The sequence below is a fragment of the Phalacrocorax aristotelis genome, chromosome 2, assembly GCF_949628215.1.
Source record: "Phalacrocorax aristotelis chromosome 2, bGulAri2.1, whole genome shotgun sequence".
Taxonomy (NCBI): Eukaryota; Metazoa; Chordata; class Aves; order Suliformes; family Phalacrocoracidae; genus Phalacrocorax; species Phalacrocorax aristotelis.
This window is the reverse complement of record NC_134277.1, coordinates 18,961,569-18,984,007: the sequence shown is the minus strand read 5'-3', so window position 1 is coordinate 18,984,007 and position 22,439 is coordinate 18,961,569. Positions and strand designations below refer to the sequence as shown.

The window sequence follows — 22,439 nt, the reverse complement described above, 5'->3', positions numbered from 1 at the left end:
AACAAGAATTTTAGTAATTTTAAGAGTCATGGCTGCAAACCTGCCTCAGTGCCTTTCAGCAAATTACACTTCCTGTTTTTTACTCTTCAGAAATTAAAATTAAACCACCTAAGCATGTTGTAATTCAGATCCTGAATATTTCAGTGGTGCTGAGTAGTTGCAGTTACAGTTGATTTAGTTATTTCAGTAGGGTTCCTGTGCAGAGAAATCCTTGTTTTACTCATTTTTGAATGTGCAAAGTGTCAGATGAGTTTTAACCAACAGCCAATCACAAAACCCAGTAACATTCAGTAGCGATGCCCATGCTAAAGCAACTGTGTCTTTTCAGCCTGTACTTTTTAGTCTACAGTACAGAAGCCCTCAATCAGTTGGTAGATGTTTCCTCATAATTCCCCAAGGAATCCCTAGGAAGTATTGCTACGTTTTTTCATATATTTAGATGAAAAACTTAGAAAGGCAAGCAATTTGGTTACACAGAAAAAAACTGGTATAAAGTAAGTAACTGATCCAAGAGCTCCCATATTCTCTATCGAGTGCCTTTTATTACAAGACCATTATGTTATCTTTGTCCTTAAAAACATCAGAGTCTGTTTTGTGCCTCTGCGATGTCTGAGAAGTCAGGCAATATCCTTAGAACTTCAGAAGACAATTACTGTACAGTAACTCCAGTAAGATAAGCTATGTGTTTCCTTTCAGAAAAATTTGAAGATAATTTGAAGTCAAAATATTTTTGGAGACCCAAAAGGGTAGATCTAACCTTTGGGATTTATCATTATGCAGGAAAGGTAAGAGACCTAATGATGTCAGCTGGGGATTGTGGAATGGTGGGGCTGGAAGGAAATAGAAGAGGTCAGCTGGGTTGGTTCTCAACCTTCATCTATTCAGGCCTGACATGAAAATGTTGACAGTGCCTTACACGTCAAAAGTAAACTGAAAAGTTATTTTCCCTCATAAAAAAAAGAAATAGCAGAAGTGTATTTTTCTTAAATGTCACCAGGTAAATTAACTGACTCTTTTATAGAAGAACCAAAACATAACTATTATGTAATGCAACTTGGTGCTCTTCCGCTTAGTTCCTCAAAGTCCTGTGCCATGCTTGTTCCCACTGCTTCAAATCAGATCCAGCTCCATTCTTTCTACTACCTCCTACACCCCATCAGCCTTACTTAGTTCTGTACTTTGTCATCAGCCAGATAGATAGTGCAGGCCCTGCTTTCTGCTTCATTTGATGAGCAGCATCTTGCCATCCTGTACAAGGTGACTTGCTGCACATGCCTTTCAAGCTCAGGAGGAGTTTCTGATGCACTGTAGCAAGATGCCACTGGTCACCTGAACCTTGCCTTGTGAAAGCAGGAGGTCCCACCTCCTTTCAAGCTCTTTTAAAGCATATGGAGTGGGCATTGCTGTCTCACATAGGAAACTATCTTGGGTCTGTGCAGTGCTGGAGCAGCTGGCTTGGAAAAAGGCAACACACTGCCCATCAGCTGATGGAAGTTAACTTGCCCCTTGTGTAAGACAGCCAGCTACAAAAGGCCTGCAGTAACTCCTCTGAACCTCATCTCCAGCTGAATTACACTTCATGAGCATACCATATCTCACTGCTGAGGAGCAGAGAGCCAGGTTTCCCTGTACTACTCCTGACAGCAGCCACTGAAGATGGTGATTCCACCAATGCCCCATCAGCCCTTTCCGCTGTTCAACAAGGTTTTTCATTAGGAAGTTTCTCCCACTGTCTAACTTATATCTCCATTGCTGTGATGTAAGTTCATTACTCCTAGTCCTGTTTACTGTGGACTGGAGAACAATTTATTTCCTCTTCCTTTACAAGCCTTTTTTTGTCATTTAAGACTGTTGCTATTGTTTTGTGAGGGTTTTTTCTAAATTAAATTAAATATGCCAGTATCTTCTACCTTTCTTCACAGGTCAGGTTTTCTTGTGAGTCCTTTACAGTATCATTGAGATAGAGCCCTGGGGGTACATTTTGAGTTAGGTACACCATTCTTGAATTTTTAGGGAGATTTCAATTGCCAATATGTAGGTCGTGATTTTGCAGACTTCCTCTACAATTTAAACAGAGATCTGTAGGAAGAGTGGCAAGTCCTGGGTCCAGTACAGCATGATATGAATGGGACAGAAAGATTGTGCAGTCATATGGGTGTGTCTGTGTGATACGGCTGAAATCAAGTGTGTTGTTAATTGCATTTACACATATACTGGTGTAAAGGAGGAATACAGAACACTTGTCCTAGTGATAAATCCACACTGGCTAAAACGAATATTAACATATCTGCATTAGGGAAGATAAGTGTCTCAAGCTACTTTGGAATGATGGATTTACTTGTAGTGATATGCATCATAATGGTTCTCAGTATTGAAAAGTAAGAACTTCCAGAGATCAGAAGAAAGACTGTAAGGAAGAGCAAGCAGGATGGCTGAAAAATGATTTGTTTGATATATTAAAAGCCACATGCCAGAGTGCTTAAATTTACAGTTACTTTCAAAAGCCCAGAAGATGCATAAATGCACTTTTTAAACAGGTTCTATATAATGCAAGCGGATTCCTAGCCAAAAACAGAGATACTCTGCCAGCTGATATTGTGCTGCTACTACGATCATCTGAAAACAACCTGACGCGACAGTTGGTAACCCATCCTCTTACAAAAACAGGTACTGCTATTGTGGTAATCTTATTCTTCTCTAGCCTTCGTGATGACCACTGCTAGGTTTCATATGATGATTTGCTGATGACATTATACACTTTGTGGCTTAACTTTCCAACTGTAGAATCTATACAGAATGGACTCCCCGCCATCTCAAGCTGCAGGGGAGGGATTGGTCTGGTCAAGTGCCAAGGAAGTGGTAGAGGCTTCTTTCAGGGTCCTCTCTTCAGGGTAGGGGAGCAAGACAGGGAGTGGAGTGAATCCCTTGAGTTGAGGACTGAACAGAAAGGATCAGGTAAGTCACTGGCCTTTTTTGGGCAGGGCATATATAAATTGCCTGTTCTGTCTCAGGGCAATTTTTCTATAAAGTAGTAGAGAACCAAGGTTGGGGCTTCTAACATCTGCTGCAAAGAATGAGGAGACCCTCCTCTCTTTCCCCAGTCTTTTAGTCCTTCACAATAGGTAACTGATGGGATCTTAGTAGTGAGCGCTTCCCCAGGGAGTTAATAAACTGGGGTGGAGGAATATGACCAGCTTTACAGAAATTTCTCCTAAGTTGCACCTTAGTTGAAACAGGTGCTTGGACAGTGTCCTACCTGCCATTTTAGGATGATGTGTAAGTCTCCTTACAACCAGGTTGCTATTGTGTTGTGTTACACACTGTGTGATGGCATTGATGCCATACAGTAAGTACTTTACAACTTCACTTTCTTGTACAACTACATAGGAGATGTACTTGTAGTAGAACAGAAAAGCTAAATTGGAAGAGCATATTGGAAATTCCTCCAAAATGTTATTGTAGATTACAGAAACTGAGGTTTTGGCAAGGCTCCTATTCTTCACAAAGGGAGCTTTGCTGATGGAATGCAAAATTTGTTCTTGAAGGTCTATTTTAAGTCAGTGTTCCTGGGAAAACACTGAGCTCAATATCCTGTCTGAACTTTTTGACTTGTTGATACCTGCTAAGATACTAAAAGATATACTAAAGATACTAAAATATAATTTCTGTAGAGCCAAAGTCAGAGCCCAAATGGTCCTAAGACCTGATCTGGTCTTCTTGTTTAATATTATGAAACACTGTGTATAGCCTTTCAAAACTGAGCCAAGCCATCCAACTATAGCCAACTAAAAGTTAGATTTCTGATCTAAGTTATTCATCTAGAATCAGTGGAAATGTAGAGGTTTACCCAGAGTCCAACCCATCTTGCCTATCTCAGGTGTTTCTCAGGATGGGATAAATCTCTGAAGGTGCCTCTTTCCACTGAATACGGTGGGGATCCTGTAGACACCTCACTTTCAGATAGCTAAAGTTTGTTGTGAGTAATCCTCTCTGTTTCCTTCCCACCCTGTGATATTCAGCTAAGCCCAAGGGAGGTTTAGCACTTGATATCATCACATAATACACGACGCATTAGCTTGGCATGCCGTATATTTGCAGCTGTTTATCCAACTTTTATCCACCTCCTACTGATAGTAGCTGAGCACAGAGAGATTATAGGCTGTCCCAGTGGAGAGTGAGATTCCAGAGATGTTATGTTATTAGCAGAAGCATGCAGAAATATTTGGGGTTTATCAACATAGAGTGAGATGATGGAAAGCTCAGCAGAATTTTCATTATTCCTTCTGAAGACCAGTGTCTGTGAAACCACTCCAATGCACCTAATCTTTCAAGTCATTATAATGAAGGTATTACTTGATTAAGAATGCCAAAGTTAGAGTCTTAAGACTATGTCTATGCCAGTAAACCAAACAGGGCCAGTGAGCAGTAGCTGGAACACTCCCACAGGATTGCCCATTCTGATTAATTGTTAGCATGCCTCCCTGGGACAGTTTTGGACCATGTCAGCTAGCAGTCTCCCAGAAATTCCCAGGCACACTTCAAGAGAAAGCACAGACCAGTGGTGGTTTCCAACAAGCTCTGAGGAAAGATACAACCTTGTTTTTACCGGGAGGTTAAGGGAGTAGTGAAGTACCGAGTTGAGCTGTATAGACTTGGGTCATACTATGTCACTTGCCCTCAGGGCCAAAGAAGGGTGCTAGCACTTTTTATTTTAACTAATATATATGTAGCCTTAGAACTAGAATAGTACAATAACATCCTTAGGGTAAAACCACATGGATGCTCTAAGATGTATCTTTCTTATCTTCTGCAGCATTCTGGTTGTTTATTTTTTTGCTCTAGTAGGTGACGTAAGTGCTGAAGGAGGAAAATTCAGCCCATGTTCCATCTTCATGCTACTTCTTCAGAGCTTGTTCCCTCTAAAGGGTAAAAGGGGAGATGAGGACATACTCCAAAAAAGTCAACAACCTTTATAATCATATGTTTACACTGGGGGCACAAATAACGTGGTTCAGCACAGTTTTTAGTTTAGATGAGATGTAAGCATTTTGGTAGGTTGCTTTCTTTCATCTTCCCATAGGTAACCTGGCACACACTAAAAGCAAAACTACAATCAGCTACCAAATGTGGACCCCCCAGAAATCAATCAGTCATACAAAGGTAAGAAAACTGATTTTGTGATTCTGCATTGAACCCTAATTTAAACTAGAATGGCAATACTGTTATTGGTACTAAAAGTAAGCAAGTAACCCCCTCCTTGGTTTTTTTCCCTCTCCTATTTTCTTTTCTGTTTAGCTGGATATCTTTGTGTTGTGCAATTCATATTCCTTCCGTGAGGTAAAAACCTAACATTTCACTTCTTTCTGGCTATAGTTTTATAACAACTTCAGGAGAAAAAAATATTATTTCCTAGCTGTATTGTAGCAAAACCAGACATTTAAATATCAGTGTGGAGTAAAGTTCCTTAGACCACTACCAAAATAACAGTGGTGATTAAATAACAGACAGGACCTCACACATTGTCAGGTTATTTGTGGCAGCTATTTAGATGCTCTGTTATCAAATTGTGTCCTCTGTGTGTGAACGCTTCTGTACTGTGTAGCAAAATAATGTAATGTACTGGTGTAACTCATTTGTGCTAGTGATTGTGCTGTAACTTTTTCTGTTTAGAATACTTCTTTTTTAATTAATGATGTTCTCTGGGGGGTACTTTGTTGTGGCATTGGAAAGGGCACTATAGGCTCAACAGAGGTAAAAAGTGTCATTTTCTTCCTTCATCTTTATAGAATGAAGCAGGAGATACCGGACATCATCCAAGAGAGACAACCAGCATGAAAACACAGACAGTTGCTTCTTATTTTAGAGTAAGATATCAGATCTGTTAATAAATTTTTCTAGAGTAGAATTAATGTTTATTCTTTCACCTTTTGAAATGCATTTAGAGCTTGTGAACTGCGTATGTGTTGCAGCGATCTGTGCAGTACAAATATCTAGAGGAGATGGTGATGTTTCATCTTTAATTGTACTTGATTACAGACACATTTCTGCCATGATGTATGACCACTGATACTAATCTTTCACTTGCTGTTTATCCACCAAGGGAAATAAAGAGAGGTTGGACATTAGTGGTATAGCACTTCTTTAAGAGTTTAAGAAGCAAGAGGGCAAAATTAATTTGAAGCAGGAGCCCCAGAGAAACATCTTGGTGGTCACTGCTCAGAGGCCCTCCTGAGCTGATCCTTGTGGCTCTTTCAGAAGTGCTCTTGTCCTTCCCAAGCACTGGCTGTGCTGCTGGTCCTGCAATAGAAAATAGCTGTAAAGAGCATTCTTTCCTCCAAAACGGTGTACAGAGTTGGTTCACTTGGGCTCAGCTCTGAATTTTCAACTCTCATTTAGTCATCTCTCCCAGCAAAAACATAAAGATGTCTGAGGTGATGTCCATGACCCATTAGAGTTCATTTACATCTATGACAGAAAACAGTAAGGAACAAGATCGCTGATGAGTAGATACAATTGCACAGTTTTGTGGACTGCAATGGATAATTTCAGCCTAGATATCATGGTGGTCCAAAGATGCATGGTGTTTTAAAGTTTGAGATGGAATATTTTAATGAATCTCATTCAAACCTAATGTCTGTGATTCAGTGCATTACCAGCACATCTAGGATTAGAGGCTGCAAATGAGTTAATTATATTTACACTTTTCTGTTATTATTTTCTGTAGTGGAAATCCCTGCTCAGGTCATGCTAGCTAATGCTTTTAAATGAAGGTTCAGCTTCAGCCCCACCAGTTTGCTCATACACAGAAATCTATGGGTGATTGAGAAAAGCATCTGCCACCTCAGACTGAGTGGAAAAAAAAATTATCCATTATCGTGTCCTACTTGTTTGTGTTCGATTGGCACACTAGTGATGAAGCTAATTAAGCCCTTTGCTGCATGATGCAGCATCTGTCCAGAATGGAATTGTACATTTTAAAGGAAACGTATGGCTCTTGATGTCCTACACTAGTTTCTAGTGCTGAACTGCTTACCTCCTGGCTGCCTCTTTCTGTTGAGTCAGGTTGAATCCTGAGGAATGAGCCTCTTCATTTGTGTTTTAATAAGATCTTCCCGTGAAGCAATTTTACAAAACACCAGTCAAGGTTCTTTACAGCCAGATTCACCTCAGTTGGCATGGGGAGCTACAAACTGCATCCCCTCTGCTGGCCTGGTACCTTGGTGAGGTGGGAAAAGTGCAATTTTGGAACTGTGATTTTGTGTACTTCTGGTTTTGCCCTCTTCAAAAGTTTCTCCTTGGCAGGGCAGCTATAGTATCACCGTCAGCCTATACAATGAACAGGATGTGCTAGATCAGAGCAGTTTTAGCAGCCCCTCTTCTGGGCTAGCCTTAGTTTCCTCCAGTCTGATGAAGGGATGGCAATATTTACTGGCTTGCTGCACTTCCACTTCCCATCTCTAGACAGATGATTTACCCTCTGGGTGAATAAGGATCTTCAAACAGGTGACAACAGGAAAAAGTGGCCTGTAATTACCTAACAAGGCTTCCAGAGAAACAAATAAGTGTACGGAGAGTTTCTATCTATGACGTTAGACATTGTGGCAGTTTGTGAGAATATTCTGGGTGGAATTTGGTACATCCATTTGGAATCAGTGTTTCTCTTAAGTAGTATATGCTAGTAACTAAAGCTAGAATTGCTGTTGGGTCATTTAGTTCATCTACCATTAAAGTACCAGCTTACTGAAATGTGAATGGGATTGGACATGATTCTGATCATATGAAATAAAATTTCAGACACACATGGACCTATATACAAGTTTTATAAATATCCTGGTGGCAGATATCTTGTTACTTTCTTGCAGTATTCTCTGATGGATTTGTTATCCAAAATGGTTGTCGGCCAGCCTCATTTTGTCAGGTGCATCAAGCCAAACAACGACCGACAGGCAAACAAGTTTGATAAAGAAAAAGTGTTGGTTCAGCTGCGTTACACGGGAATTCTGGAGACAGCAAGAATTCGAAGACAGGGTTATTCACACCGTATACTGTTCGCTAACTTCATAAAACGGTAACATTGATGTGAAGAAGCCTTTTTCTCTCCTATCATTGCTGCCCAGTGTTTGCTAAGCATGAGCAGTGTCTTTGGTATGGTCTTTAAAGAAAAATTACAAAGACATTTCCTGTGACAAAGAAGATTACGGACTGGATGACAAAGAGTAGTTCAGGCACAAGATTAGTGGCCTGTTTTGGACTGGTAGAGAAAGACAATGCATCTCAGGATGATTGTTTCAGGTGCCCTGCACATTTGGGTAAAATTGTCTTGCTTATAATCTGCAAGTTTTCTTCAAAGACTTGAGGTTTAGAAATGTCATGCTTCAAATTAAAGCCAAGAATTTGGAGCAATAGTGTCCAAGGAGCAGCACAGTTTCTGTAGCTCCTGACGTTCAGCGCTATGCAGCACCTGCTTGTGCAGGGTGGATGATGATTTGGTATTGCTAATCTAGGGCTGAGAAGTCCATTAAGTGCATAATTTTGTTTAAAATATAATTTCTAAGTATTAGTCACTTGCTAAGAAGAGTCACTATGATTTCATAATTTCTTTAACTATCTCTTTTTTCCTCTGCCCTCAAAAATTAATCCTGAGCACTTAATCTATACTTCTGTCTTACAAATAAAGACCCTGAGTATTTGCCTCAATCAGAACTGAGATTTATGGAATGGAGATCAAAACTGGGAAGAAGCAAGCAACACCCATTCAGACAGAAGCACTTAAAAGTAATAGTGCACTAGAAACAGAGAGCTAGCAGCAGAGTGCTGCAGGTACACAAGGAAAGAGAGGAAGGACAAAGTGATGTTTTTATAGCACTGTTTCTGGAAAGAATAATCCTGGGCCTATTACTGTTTTGGAAGAGTGCATCATGGGAAAAGGTTGTTATCACTGCACTAAGATGTGCTGTGGCTTTTGGTCACTGCTTTTTATAAAAAAGAAATTCGTGTTCAGGTAAAAGAGAGGAAAGCAGTGAACGTAACAGGATAGCTCTCCAGAGGGTATGCCCCTGATTGCAGTGAGGCTGTGCAGAACTCCGGCACTGAGGATAGGGCCCTCAAACAAAAATGGATTTTTATTAAGTATCTATCTCCTTTTTTTTTTTTTTTTTTCTTTAATAGTTGAGAGTTACGAGTAGACCTGGGATAATGGCAAAACTATTTTGTTAGAATAAAACCAAGCCAATTCATTGTGTAGTAAAAAGGAAAAAAAGGAGCTGTAGAAATTGGTGGTAATGCAGGAATCAATATAGTCTCTTTTTTTATTATTCCATGAGGAAATTGTTACTGTTATTTAAAGCTGGTACAACCCAAGCTTTGTGTATAAAGGCTGAATAATAAGAAAAAAGCAGAATGTACTGACAGGAAGCACATATAATTCATGTCATTTTCCTGAATTAGAAAAAAAAAACAAGATAAGTATGGTTCATTTTGTTATGAAGCATTTTGGAAAGTCCTGGAACACACAAGAACTTTCCTACCCAGCAGCTGAGCCAGTACATTACAGGTAACTTTTATGCGTGAGCATCCTGACCTCTTTTCCTAGTCAGAATTAATTCTGAGTAATGAGTTTGCCAGATTAAATGCTTACATATGATATGTCACAATGGCACTTATATGTTCCAAAAGGATCTGCAAAGCTGACTCCAAGGAGGTAATGAGCTAGGATGCATCTCACATCATATTAACTACCTGAAAGGTAGATGGTCTAACACATGAGATAAGATATGAAATTTTCGTGACATTTCTGGACATGAAATAAGCTAATTTAGGCAGAAAAGCTTTAAAAATATTTTTATTTTGCAGCTGAAATTACTTTCTCAGATTGCAGAGAGCCAGAGAACTGGTGCACAACCCTACTTGGGTTGCACGATTTTTAAAAGCTTTCTGGTGTTGATATAGAATTAAACAACCCTCCAGGGTGTACAATATGTCACTCATCTACTTTTGATTGAGTTCCTCAGTACTACATACAAATCACAGCAATTTCTTTCATATGCTGTTTCGGTTTTTTCAGTGTTATGTTTTTTTTCATGCAACTGTTTTTATTATTTAAATGAATGGTTTAAATGTATTTGCATCTATTGCTTACTATTAATGCAATAAATCATATATTTGTCTTAGGTATTACCTCATCTGTTACAAAACAAATGATGATCCTCCAGTCAGCCCGGAAACCTGTGCTGCCATCTTGGAAAAAGCCCGCCTTGACAACTGGGTTCTTGGAAAAACTAAAGTAATTTCTTAATATACTGTATCTGCATTATTGCAGTATGTCATTTTTAACTTAGTAAGCAATTTGTTTTCTCACCTGTTTGGTTGGGGTAGCTCTTGGTCTTTTCTGGTTTAAAAAAGGCACCCTTTGCTGGATACTGTTCCATGATACCTGGCTGAAATCCTGACCCTATAAAGTGTTGAAATCTGATCAGCTTTAGTGAGGAGGCCACAGTGCAAAGCAGTATGTGACAACAACACTGCTTGCATTTTCTTTCAAAAAATGTGGTTGTAAGGATCCCAGTGAGCTTAATCCAAGCTTTCTCAAGCAAAAGAAGTTATACTTCTTCCCTGGACCAGACTCACAAAGGGAGAGGAAGAGGTTTTGGCTTTCCAGCCAGAGGTCTCTGTAGCAGACTTTGCTGAGCACTGGGGAAGAGGTAGCAAGATGATCCCATATATGTAAAGTGGGTGGAAGACTTTAAGAGAAACGCGTCTGTTCCCAAACTCTTTGTTTTGGTTGTAGCTCACTAGTCTTCCCATTGTGCCAGAGAGGGACACCTACCTACCCTGAGCTGACAGATCTCAGGAGGTCTGCCAGAGAAAAGAAGCATCAGACAAGTACACCACCAAATCTCTCCATTTGCTGATACAACAGAAGTGCCCAGAAAGGATATGGATAGAGAGAGAGATGAGTCCTAAGCTATTTGAAATCACCTCAGTGTAGAAGAAACGACTGTTTTTCTTCTGAGACATCTTCCTGGATAGGTGGGACAGAAGCCATAAAGTTACCTCCTCCTCACCTCTACTTCCCTCTGCTTAGTGTGGCTAATGGACAACATGCAGCCAAAGGAAGCATGTCTTGAGATGTGAGATCTATAGCTTATGTGTACTGTAATTAGGGTTAACCAGTCTTTGTACCGACAAGTGATCAAAGATCAGGGGAATTCTGCCAAATAAGCATAATTATTGTCTTAATTGCACAAGCTCTTTCTACACATTTTATTTCATCCTTATATATACCAGGAATGTGTTTGTATCCCTTCTGCTGGACTAGTTTATCAGGGGTTATATGAGCTTCATGCCTGATAAAAGCAATTTAGTAAATAAACAATGCCTTAGATTTAATTGGAAAGCAGAGAGGTTGAAGGTGCCAGATCTGGATCATGTTTATGTAACGTACATCAGATTTGTGAGGTTAGCAAAACCCTCAGCCTCATGGTTTTGAAAACAGATTTATAGTTACATACTGAAGTTTTTCACTGGGACTTTAAAACATCTTCCCATGAAAGAAAGAATAAGCAGGCACTGGCAAAAGATTTTGAAGGGGAGAGTAAGGTAAACTAATACCCCAAACAATCAAAATGCTATCTTTAACAAGGATGATCCTTTAGGTAGTACAGCTAAAGAGTCTGTTCATCATTTGACAACTTGTAACTCTTGTAGATGTTAAATGGATTGAGTGAATACAGGGCCTGGGAGGGTAACTAAAACTTTTGTGTGTCTCTTGCCTACTCTTCTTAAGGTATTCCTCAAGTACTATCATGTGGAGCAGCTAAATTTAATGCGGAAGGAGACAGTTGACATGATTATTTTGATTCAAGCTTGCGTCAGAGGGTGGCTGTGTTCAAGGAGATACAGAAAGATAAAGGAACAAAGGGAACAAAGTGCTATTAAAATACAGTCAGGTAATAGCTTTAAAACATTTAAAATTTTGCTTAAAGCTAGTGCATGTGTACAGTTGATGGATGTGCAGGCTGGATGTGGATTTTGCTGTTCTCCTGATGTTACATTTGACAAAATATCTTACACTTGGTAATATCTGTTTTTATGAAGAAAAATTTCTTTTAACCAGGTTATGACAATCTCTTTACTGAAGTTACCTTTATCAATGTTACATTTAAAAGGCAATTTTAACAACGGAAGGACATGATTGCACAGATTATACTGTTATTAATAATATTCTGGCATGCTCTGACAGGGTTGTATAATATAATAATGAAAATAAAATGTATTAACCATCCTAGATAATAAGACCAATTACACTGTTGACGGAGACATCAACTGAAATTTTTCATACATTACAAACATCATCTTATTTTACATTCTGATCCTCTTGTGTTTTGTATTCATTTCATTCATAATAACTTTAAGCACCAGAAAACAGTTTTTATGTAGATTTACTGCTTGTGCTTGTTTGCCTTTTATTTTTGAAAGATAAAGCCTGCAAAATATTTATGAATATTTTAATGGCGGTCAGTAATTCCTTCCAGACTTTTTTTATTCTTACAGCCTTTTGTGTACCTAATGGATTATTTAATTTTTGACATCTCTTTTCAGCTTACAGAGGTTTTGTTGCTCGTAAAGAATACACAAATGCAAAACGTAATAAAAAAGTGGAAGAACATATTATTAGACTTCAAGCAAGTAAGAATTGTTTGCTTTCATGGCTTTTAATGTGCTGTCTGTACACAATATGTTGATCCAGATTCTTTGCTGTTACCTAGCTACACTGATTGACTATGGTCATTTACACATTCTGAAGTATAATTTATCTGTTATGTATCTATAGTGGTTGGAACGGGTCAATATATTCCCTTACCTGTACCTCAAAGTGGCTTAGAGGCACTGTCCACAGGTGTGAAGTGGGCTGGTTAAATGCCATAGCAAGCCTTTTCACTCCTCGTCTGATATGTCTATTTCAGCTGATATTGTTGAAGCCCCATATGATACTATCTGCATATAATGTGTTTGTGTGTGCTGTTCTATTAGGAATAGGTTTTAAGTACCAGTAATAGTTATGTTTGAGAAGACTACAACCTGTAATTTCACTCATGTGTCTGATTATTTTTTGCCATCACTCAATCCAACCTAGCAAAATATTCCTGCTCATCAGCATCAGTAATCACCTTGGGCCCTAATGTATGCTATATGATATCCCTTGTTCCTCCCTATATCGGTGTCTCCCCTGTCCCTGCAGAGATGTCCTCAAGCCAGATGCAGTCAAGGCAGCTCTGAAATCAGCCACAATACAACTAGAGAGGCATAGGTCTGGAAACAGCTGGCAAAAATCTGCACAGCACTTTCAGTAATTGCAAAGGTGCCAACCCCAAATATAAGCTGGTGCTGCTAGTACCCAGGCTATCTAGTTTTAAACTACCTCAGATATGCCTTCATGAGTATATACTGACACCAGTGCTGGCTTTAATCATTGTCAGATGCATCTGTTAATTGCACTGAGCCCATGTTAGTGTGTACTGAAGAGCACTTCAGTGCAGTTCATAGAACTTCATCAGTGTAGAAAACAACCTAAAACGAGAATAAAATCCACGGATATGCCAAAAATAATTACACATCTGAAAGCTGTCAGTTTTATTAGGATATTTAGCAAATGCAAAAGTATGAATTTACCACTTTGCTCTGTTGATCTCCCCAGTGTTTCTTCTTGTCCACCTTCTCTGTCCTGTGTGCAGTTTCATTTCAACTTTTTCCAGTGCACAAGAAGCCAGAACAAAATGGAAGTCCATTTTATACTTAGCTCTCTCAAGTCTCTCTCCCCCCACCCCCCCATTTATTTCTAAAGCAATACAAAACTCTTCTTCCAGCTTAGTCAGCTACTATCTCATAACAACGTTCTCAGAAAACTTCAAATGTGAACCAGAGTAAGTCTAAAAGACCAGACTTAGCTTATATTGGTATGTCCATTGGCAACGTAACTTGATTTATTTTAAAATAACTCCTGTTGAGTTCCTTCTGCATGAAAATGGAAGGAGGACTGGCTCAGAAGTCCAAGAAACTCTAAAAGTATTCCAAGTGCTTTATAGTTTGCACTCTTTTAAGGCCCTGTCAGTCTGCAGTGTACAAACCAATTGTACCACTTCCAATAAGTATTAGGTTCCTTTACCCTACGTCCAATTATCAAGATGTAATTTATGTCCCTTTTATACAGTGCTTCTTACACTCAATCACTACATCTAATGGAGCCCAAGTTGTTCTAAATTATGAGTAGGGAATGCTAAAGCAAATAAAACCTAGCAGCAAGTTATATGAATGTGTTAGAATAGATTGCTTACGCTCCCCTTCCATTATTAAGTGAGCTTGACCTTTCCCTGTGATGCAAAACATTCTCAGCAGAGTTGGAATAAGAGCTCCCATATCTGCCATGTCCTCAGGGCATTTAAATCACCTGAATCCTCTATCCCCTAGTCTTGGTACTGCATTTGGAATTAAAGTTCAAAAGAAATATTTTGACAAAACACTATGTTCTTTTTATTTTGCCAGGGATTAGCAGATTTGTGCTGAATCCCTGGAATTGCAGACTTGTCCAAAGCACAGCATGTGGAGACTGTGCCAGTTCCCATTAGGAAATAATTTGCAAGTTCAGGAATTTCTGAAGCAATTCAGTTTCTGATTAAGACACTTCAGTGTAGATGTCTAGAAGTGACCTAAGTGTCTAAACTCCTCTTATAGTCAGCAGAGCCTAAAGTCTGATTCATTCTATTCAAAACCACCAAATGCTCAGCTCATATGCCCCCATATTGGTATCTAGTGTCATTTGAGATGCCCTAGGTTATCTTGCCTGGCCTACAGCTTCATTTCATGTGGTATATCCAACTTTCTCTCTCCAGAAAGTCCTGTCTGTCTTGCTCTTTCTGCCATCTCCATGCAGATGCCTTGGCTATCCTGGAGCACTTCAGATGGCAATAGATACCTATGTGCTGGCAACTGCATCAAGCCCCCCTGACATGTCTCAGGCAAGACCTATGTTTGAGTCCATATTCATCCTGGTACAGACCAGAAACCTAACTGTGCCTCCCACAAAGCACAGGTAGTGAGTACCCTTGCCACAGTGCACCTGGTTACATCTTTCGTGCTAAGCTTTCCTCATTTTGAATAATGAGTCTTTGCAAAAGGAGCATGAGCTAAGTCTTCTGTAACTGCTGAGCTATAAAATTTTCAGTTTTCTCTCTGATCTAGTGAATGTGCAGCTAATTCCAAGCCTGTGCCAGAAGAGAAACTGGTAATCTCTATAGACTGATAATCAGGTGTTTCCCAGGGAAATGAAAGACTGAGTCAAGTCAATTGCCTGAATCAGCCAAAGCAGGTACATGAAGCTGAGAACGTTCTGTTCTAGAGGCACTTCTATAGCACTATGTTTCTGCTTCATTCTGCATCTTCCTGTATTTTTTTCAGTCCAATAAAATGCAAAGAAAGAGCTTGTTTGTATCCTTATGTAGAATGGGTACAGCTTTTTTGAAATCTGAAAAGTTTTGTGGGATGGTATGATTTCAGATGAAACATAATTATAACAACCACCCCAGTCTGTATTTTCTTACTGCTTTTTGTTTAATGCTGTTATCATTTGACTCTCCAAAATGTGTGGCACACCCATTGCTTGTTGCCTAAGGTTGTTTTATATTACAATTTGTATCAGTTGCCAAAGGATACTTACTCAGGAAGAAGATAAAAGAACTAACTGAGACAAGAAACAAAGCAGCAATAACAATTCAGTCTCACTACAGGGGATATAAGGAGAGGAAGATCTTCAAAAGGAGGAGGTAGTGTTATTTTCTATCTCTTATGTCACTCAAATGCGTCCCTTTTCAGTAACTACACTGCTGAAGAACAGTGATGTAAGCTAAAAGTGAAGCAGATGAGGATTATTCTAGATGTGCATGCAGAGGTAATGTACATTTATGTGGAGGTTTTTAATGTCAGTAGTCAATTTTCTCGTATTTTTAAGCCCAGGGAATAAAGGCATATTTAGGGGAAAGATCAACAATCTTGTGTTTACCTGTAATGTTAATGTAATCTGTAGATAAATCTCTTTTTGGAACTAGCTAATCATAAAAAATGCTCAGACAAGAGCAAGAAAGAGGCATCTGCAAGGAAGTGTTCTTCTCATCTTAATGACTGAGGTGATGACAGTGGGAACCCAGATGTCTTGCTCAGACCAAATAGCTAGAAGTTAAGTGAGGTGAATCACATTCTAAATATCTCTGCAATGTGGCTGTAGTCCTAGTCTATGAAATGCAGCCAGTAGCACTTTGCTCATCACCATAGGTTTTTTGGTGACAGCATTTAAGTAGGTGGAGGCTAGTCCAGAGAGGTGCAAAACAGCTGAGAAGGAATCCAGAGTCTTTCAGAGGGAAGAACCTGGTGGCAGATTTTACCTGGCACTGAAGTTTATTGATAGTAACAAAGACATTTTAGGGAATAGGTCTTTAAATTTGACCTGGATCTATGCCCAGGATCATTCTTTTTGCATTCCTAGTGTGACCTGAGGCAGTTTTCTTTGATGAATACGTTTAGGATTGTGTGTATTTATACATATTTAAGGTGCTAAATAGTTTCTGCCATGTGTTTTTGTTAACATTTGAATTATTTCTTTTCTATCAGCCCTCATGCAGCCTAGATTGTCCCTCTAGCAATCTTCCGTGAAGAGTTTAACAGGGATGTCCCTTTTCACTTCAAGAAATAATAATCATCAGAAAGATGAAAGATTGGTTTGCTATCTTTAATTCCAGCTATATGCACTAAATCTCTCCCATGCTGCAATGTATCAAATTGCCATTTAGTACACAAATACCACCAAAGGTAGTTGTAAATTTGTCACTATCCTTCATCTCCTTCAGCTATAATTTTTGCCCAAAACTCTATTCATTCAGGGAATCATTCAAAAAGAAACAGTCACTTAGAAAGAAACAAACTGAAAACGCAGCGTCCATTAGCAAAAAGGAAAAGGATGAAGAACTTCAAGATAACGAGGAAAGTCCAGCTGGAGTGAAGAGTGCCCTTTCTAAAACAGAAGAAGCAGCTGTTATCGTTCAGAGCCATTACAGAGGCTACAGAGTCCGTAAAAAAATAAAGGAACAGCACAAAAAAATAGCAGAGGAAGAATTATCTGCTGTGGAATTCCTTGAAGCACAACTGCAGCCAGGTCAAAATGATACACTGGAAGAAGCAGCAAATGAGGAGACTCAAGATGAAGCTGATGCTGTTACTGACAGCGAGTACTCTGGGAACAGTGACACAGGGAATGTACAGGAGCAACAGCAAACAGCTACTGAAGGAGAGGGAGCTTCTGAGAAGCAGAACCCTACAGTAGAACATGTTGGTGAAGGTGAAGAACAGGCCTCTCTAGAAGAGTTGTCCAGCAAATCTTCTGTCAAAATCACAGCTGAACCTAGTCCCCAGCAAGCGCAAGATAAACAAGACACACTCAGTGCAGATGGGCAAGATCAAGAATCCGCTGTGGTCCAGCCCAGGACTGACAGGGATGTGAAAAGAAACCACCTGAAACGTGAAGCAGTGAAGCCTACAGGATGTAAAGGAATTATAAGAAGAGAGTCAATAAGAGGGTCACGGAAGCAAGTTGAGACAGAAAAACAAGGTTCAGAAGACAAAGAGAAAGCAGCAGTTGTTATTCAGAGCAGTTACCGGGGTTACAGAAGGAGGGGACAACTCAGAAAAGAAGGGAAACTACCTTGCAAAAGTCAAGAGAAAACTATAAAGGAGCCAACAGAAGCAGAGCATGTTCAAAATAATGATCCAAAAAAAAAAAAAGATAGGGAAAGCACCGGTACGGAGGCTGAAGACTCTAAGACACTGAAGGGAGACTCAGAGAAAGAGGCATGTGATTTGGCAGCCTTTTCAAGGCAGGTAAGAAGCTTATAAACTATGTATGTTGAGCATAATACTCTGAGTAATAACAGAATGGCAAAGTTATTTTACTGGCTTCAGAGGCACCAAGGTTTTACCCTCTAAACTGAGACTGAGACTTTGCAATGAGTGTTCTATAAAAATGCATATTTTGTGCCGCGAGAGTAAATACCCTTTTCAGGAAGGAGGGAAAGACAAAGAGCACTGGCAAAAAATTATGTTCGTTTTAACCTGGTTTAGGTTAAATGCAGAAGCTTTGCCTTTGTTTGTTGAAATGTGCATTTACCAGGAAAGGCCCTTAACTCAGTAAACTTGTGAAATGTCTCTGTAAATGTAACTAAAAGTTGCTCTGATAATGTCAGGGACTCATACATGTGCAGAGAAGTATGCATACAGCTGTAGAAGATATTTTGCGTCAGCAAGGCACTGTCTGCTCACATGTGTGGACCCATGTGAAGTAGCTGCAGGACTGGGCTGCAGTGTGGAGATTCCTATGTGTCTTTTTTTTCTTCTTTTTTTCTTCCTTTTCTTTTTAAGGGTAGTGGGGAGGTAAGTATGGTAGGGGCCTACACTGCAGTACATGGAGCAATACATTTTAAATTCATCCTCTAGTCCGCTATTTTACCTTTGATTACCTTGGAACATATATACTTATTTATATAATAATATAAAATCTTACGTTATTTTTCAGATATCAAAATTATCCGAAGACTACTTAGCATTGCAGCAAAAATTGAATGAAATGATATTGTCACATCAGCTGAGACCTGTGATGCTGTCCAAGGATAAGCAAGCTAATGTCCGACTTTCTTCTCATGTTTGTCAGTCAGGTAATGTTGACCCTTACTGTAAGCAGAATTTTCACTTGTAAACAGAAGTGTCAAGAAGCAACTCCTAGTCATGTTTTTAAAGGCCAGGGAACTAGTAGATGAGTTAGCTCTGGCTTCTCACATAACTCAGGCTGTTCATCTTTGTACTAAGCCCCATATCAGTACATGTCTGGAACAGTTTCCAGAGAAATGTCCAAGCCTCGTTGGGGTTTACATATTTACCATTTTTCTTGGTGTTTTGTTTCAGTGCTGTTTAAGATCGGTGAATGAATCATTGTGAGACCTAGACATAGCATCTCTAGAAATACTTTTATTTGGTATAAATGCCACATTGGCTCTCTTTTTTACTCATATATTGCTCAAATATGTGTGCTATTGGTAAGATATGAAAGTATATGAAATAAGTATATGAAGTATAAAAACAAAGTATTTTTTAGGTACTATGTCAAACAATTTACCAAAGTTTGTCACATTTATGCTGAAAAAAGTTTTAGCTATCCACAAATGTACCTGAGGCTAGCAAAACTTGTAACTCCTACCCATGTTGGTGGGTATGTCCTTAAAACTACAAGTAAAGTTCTATTAATAATTGGCATCCATTTAACTTGCACACTTAAGAAGACATTACCTCTGAGAATACACTCCAAAGTTATTTATATTCCAGTTAACATGGACAGTGGGGGTTCCCAAAATGCAAGCATGCTTGGAGCGGGTTAGGTGGCAGTGGAGAGGAGTACTGGGAAAATAAAGGTGGAAGACATGGGATTCAGAGCATGCAGGTCGTTAAGACCTGTACCCCATGGAGAGGTCCACAAAGAGCTGGCTGAGCTGCTCAAGCCTCTTCAGTTGGAATAGACATAACAGTGGATTTCCTCAGCCTGTGTCTTGGGCACAGGTGTGGAACAAGATGAGGGCAAACATGGCAGATGACTGGGTGGATCTCCATTTCTGCCAGGGGAGCTTGTGCCAGCCCATGCCGCTGCACTGCCTCTGGGAAAGATCTTTGCTTGCCTGTGCACAGCTGAGATCAGATCCAGGACTGTCTCTTGCTGCCCAGAGCTAATTGTACTATTTTCATTATAACATTGTGGATTCAGTTGTCACATATGCTGAAACTTCTTTCTGTTCCCGTGGCTATGTTGAAGAGATCCTAAAAGTACTTCACTCCCACTTTGCAGTCCTCTCAAATGGGCAAGCTGCTAAAACGAGGGCTTGGTGTTTACAAAAACCTAAACCTCTAAGCGTAAACTGGCTGCTAGTAGAAAATCTATGTAGCTCAACCTGTTTCCAGTACCAAAGACTGCAAGAGAAGACAGATGTGAAACGGAAAAATAAGTACCATAATCTTTCATTAAAGACAGAGCAATGCTTGTCATTGTCATTAATAGGTTCGTACGGAGTTCTCTATTAAATATAGCTGATTTTTGACAAGATAAACCTGAGGAATTAAAAATCATGCTTTGTAAAATAACTCTTAGTTCTTATGTACTTTCCTACAGAAGCTAGAGAAGAGAGGTAGATAGAGGGAAAGGGAATACACAAATCCCTGTTTTATCAATTAGAGATCTCATTACTTGCACTTTCACCTGGTTCACTTGTGTATCGGTATGTTCATGCCATGTGCAAAATGGAGCAAAGTCTATCCTTCACATTGCTATAAATTTGAGTAGTTCTACAGGAGGCAAAAGGATGCCAGTTTGTCACCTTTGCATGCAGCCCTGCTTAAAGTGATGACCAGTCAGCAGCCACTTCACTTTTATCTCTGAAAATGTCCCACTGCTTTAAACCTCTGTGGTGTCATGATACAGTGTTTTTCCAATGGTAAAGTGTGTGAAAGTAGCATTACATCCTTTTGAACACCGACATGAAAAATGTCATACATTTCTTTGAACCAAGTCAAAATGCTTTTTAAGACAACACTGAAACAGTTGTTGAGCTGCACAAGAGACCACATCCTTGGCCTCTTTTTAATAAATAGAAGGAAATAGGATTTTTTTACAAGCTAATGTTGTGTGGCCTTAACAAAAGGAGGATTTATTTTCTTTATGCTTCCTCCTGACAAATGTCTGTGTGACACAACAACACGTAGCTCTTTTGTGCACCAGGCAAAACCTTTACAGAAATTCTGATAACTTACAAGTCCGCCTGTTTTTTTCCTTTATGGATGCAAAAATCAAATGTTTGTTAGTTTTACTAACGGCCTTTCACAAAAACATGTCAGCAATAGCAATCATAACTTTAAAATAGCAAGAAGCATCAGAAAGAGAGTCCTGAATGCTCATATTCATATAGATTAAAACATACTTTGTAGTCAGGAGCATGCTCGTTTCAAGATGGCTCATGCAGCGTTTTTGCAAAATTTTTTTTTCCAAATAAATATGGTGGACACATGCTTTGGTTTTGATTAAATTGCTGCTAGTTGGCATGTAGACAAGGTAAGGAGCTCAGAAGTTACTTTTTTCCAAGGTGAATGCATTTAAAATCAAATGGTGCTATGACTGAACTTGCTACAGAGAAATGTGCCACTAAAGCACAAGCCAACTAAAGTTGGCCCCTCCTATCTCAATCCAAACTAGCCCTTCCAGTCTGTTTACTGCTGTTTGAGAACTTACTGGCTCCTCTGATAAAATATTTTATTACATTGCTACCCACAGAAGGGGAGGAACTGTGGGGCAGTTGGATGGCATACTGAACGTATGAGCAAAAAGGTTAATAAATCTTAAATCCACAATGTTAAGTTGTTCTTAAATAAATTTATTTGTATTTGTAAAAATGCATAAAGCAAGCTGCACAAGGTTCCTGGAATAAACCATATTCCCTGTGGCTTGAATTTCTGAGTAGGTTTTATTTGTTTGCTAAATGCTTTCAGCTAAACATAATGGCTGCATCCCAGGACTGCACCTTTGGACTGCTAGTAAGCCTTGGGTTACTGTAGTGTCAGAATAGATGCACAAATAGCTACTGTCAAGTTGTTTGAGGTCAAAGCCTGAAGTGAGGGGAATTTGACCGTTATGGAAGCATTTTTTTTTTCTCCAGATGAATAATGGTGCCCATCCTTGTAAGTATTAAATGACAGTTCAAGTACAAAATCTCAGCAAGAGAAATTTCAATATTTAGAATGAAATTCACGTGGTACAAGGAACTCTGGTGCAGCTGAGGACCTTTTCAGGTACACAAAGCAGTGAGACAGGCAGGATTTTCACCCAGGATTCCTCCTGCTGTAGGCTGCCACAGCACTATTTATGGAGGTTTCATGGGCAGCCTTTGCAAGGAAGAGGGAACCCATGGGTGAGCAGAGCAGTATTCACTGGCCAGTCTTTCTTCTTTGCAAGTGAGTGTCCAGCCAGGGAGTACTGAGGTGTGGGACTGGAGAAAAGCAGGATAGGCAAGCTCTTCTGCTGTCTGGTCATTCTCAGCTACTGGAGTAGCCCTTTGGATACTGTGCAGCCAGGACGTACAAGATCTGTGCTTGGAGTTGGTCAGATCTGTGGCAGAGCATAAGATTTGGGAGGTCATGGAAGTGGAGTACAGCCATTTTGTTTAAACATCTTCTCTTAAATAGCAATAATCCCAGGTCACCAGACTCTCAGAAAAGAGTGTATTCGTGTCAGTCAGAGACTGAAACTGCTTCCCTCAGTGGGGCTGGTGAGAGATCACTGTCGAGTCCTGCTGTTCCTAGTTCTAGGT

General features: G+C 39.5%; 1 protein-coding gene across 4 annotated transcripts in view; it reads left to right on the top strand.

The window, feature by feature from the left end:
* The window catches only part of MYO3A (myosin IIIA), a 126,572-nt gene that overhangs the window by 92,481 nt on the left and 11,652 nt on the right, over window positions 1–22,439 (top strand). For 2 of the 4 annotated variants that reach the window (XM_075082622.1, XM_075082620.1), the window contains exons 21-31: window positions 697–785; window positions 2,538–2,667; window positions 5,081–5,160; window positions 5,787–5,864; window positions 7,863–8,068; window positions 10,171–10,282; window positions 11,786–11,948; window positions 12,601–12,687; window positions 15,668–15,818; window positions 16,929–17,922; window positions 18,614–18,752. In XM_075082622.1, coding sequence (XP_074938723.1) covers window positions 697–785; window positions 2,538–2,667; window positions 5,081–5,160; window positions 5,787–5,864; window positions 7,863–8,068; window positions 10,171–10,282; window positions 11,786–11,948; window positions 12,601–12,687; window positions 15,668–15,818; window positions 16,929–17,922; window positions 18,614–18,752 — 2,229 coding nt within the window. Of the gene's footprint in view, window positions 1–696; window positions 786–2,537; window positions 2,668–2,784; window positions 2,956–5,080; window positions 5,161–5,786; window positions 5,865–7,862; window positions 8,069–10,170; window positions 10,283–11,785; window positions 11,949–12,600; window positions 12,688–15,667; window positions 15,819–16,928; window positions 17,923–18,613; window positions 18,753–22,439 lie in introns of all 4 variants that reach the window. The other 2 variants (XM_075082625.1, XM_075082621.1) reach the window with 2 other exon arrangements.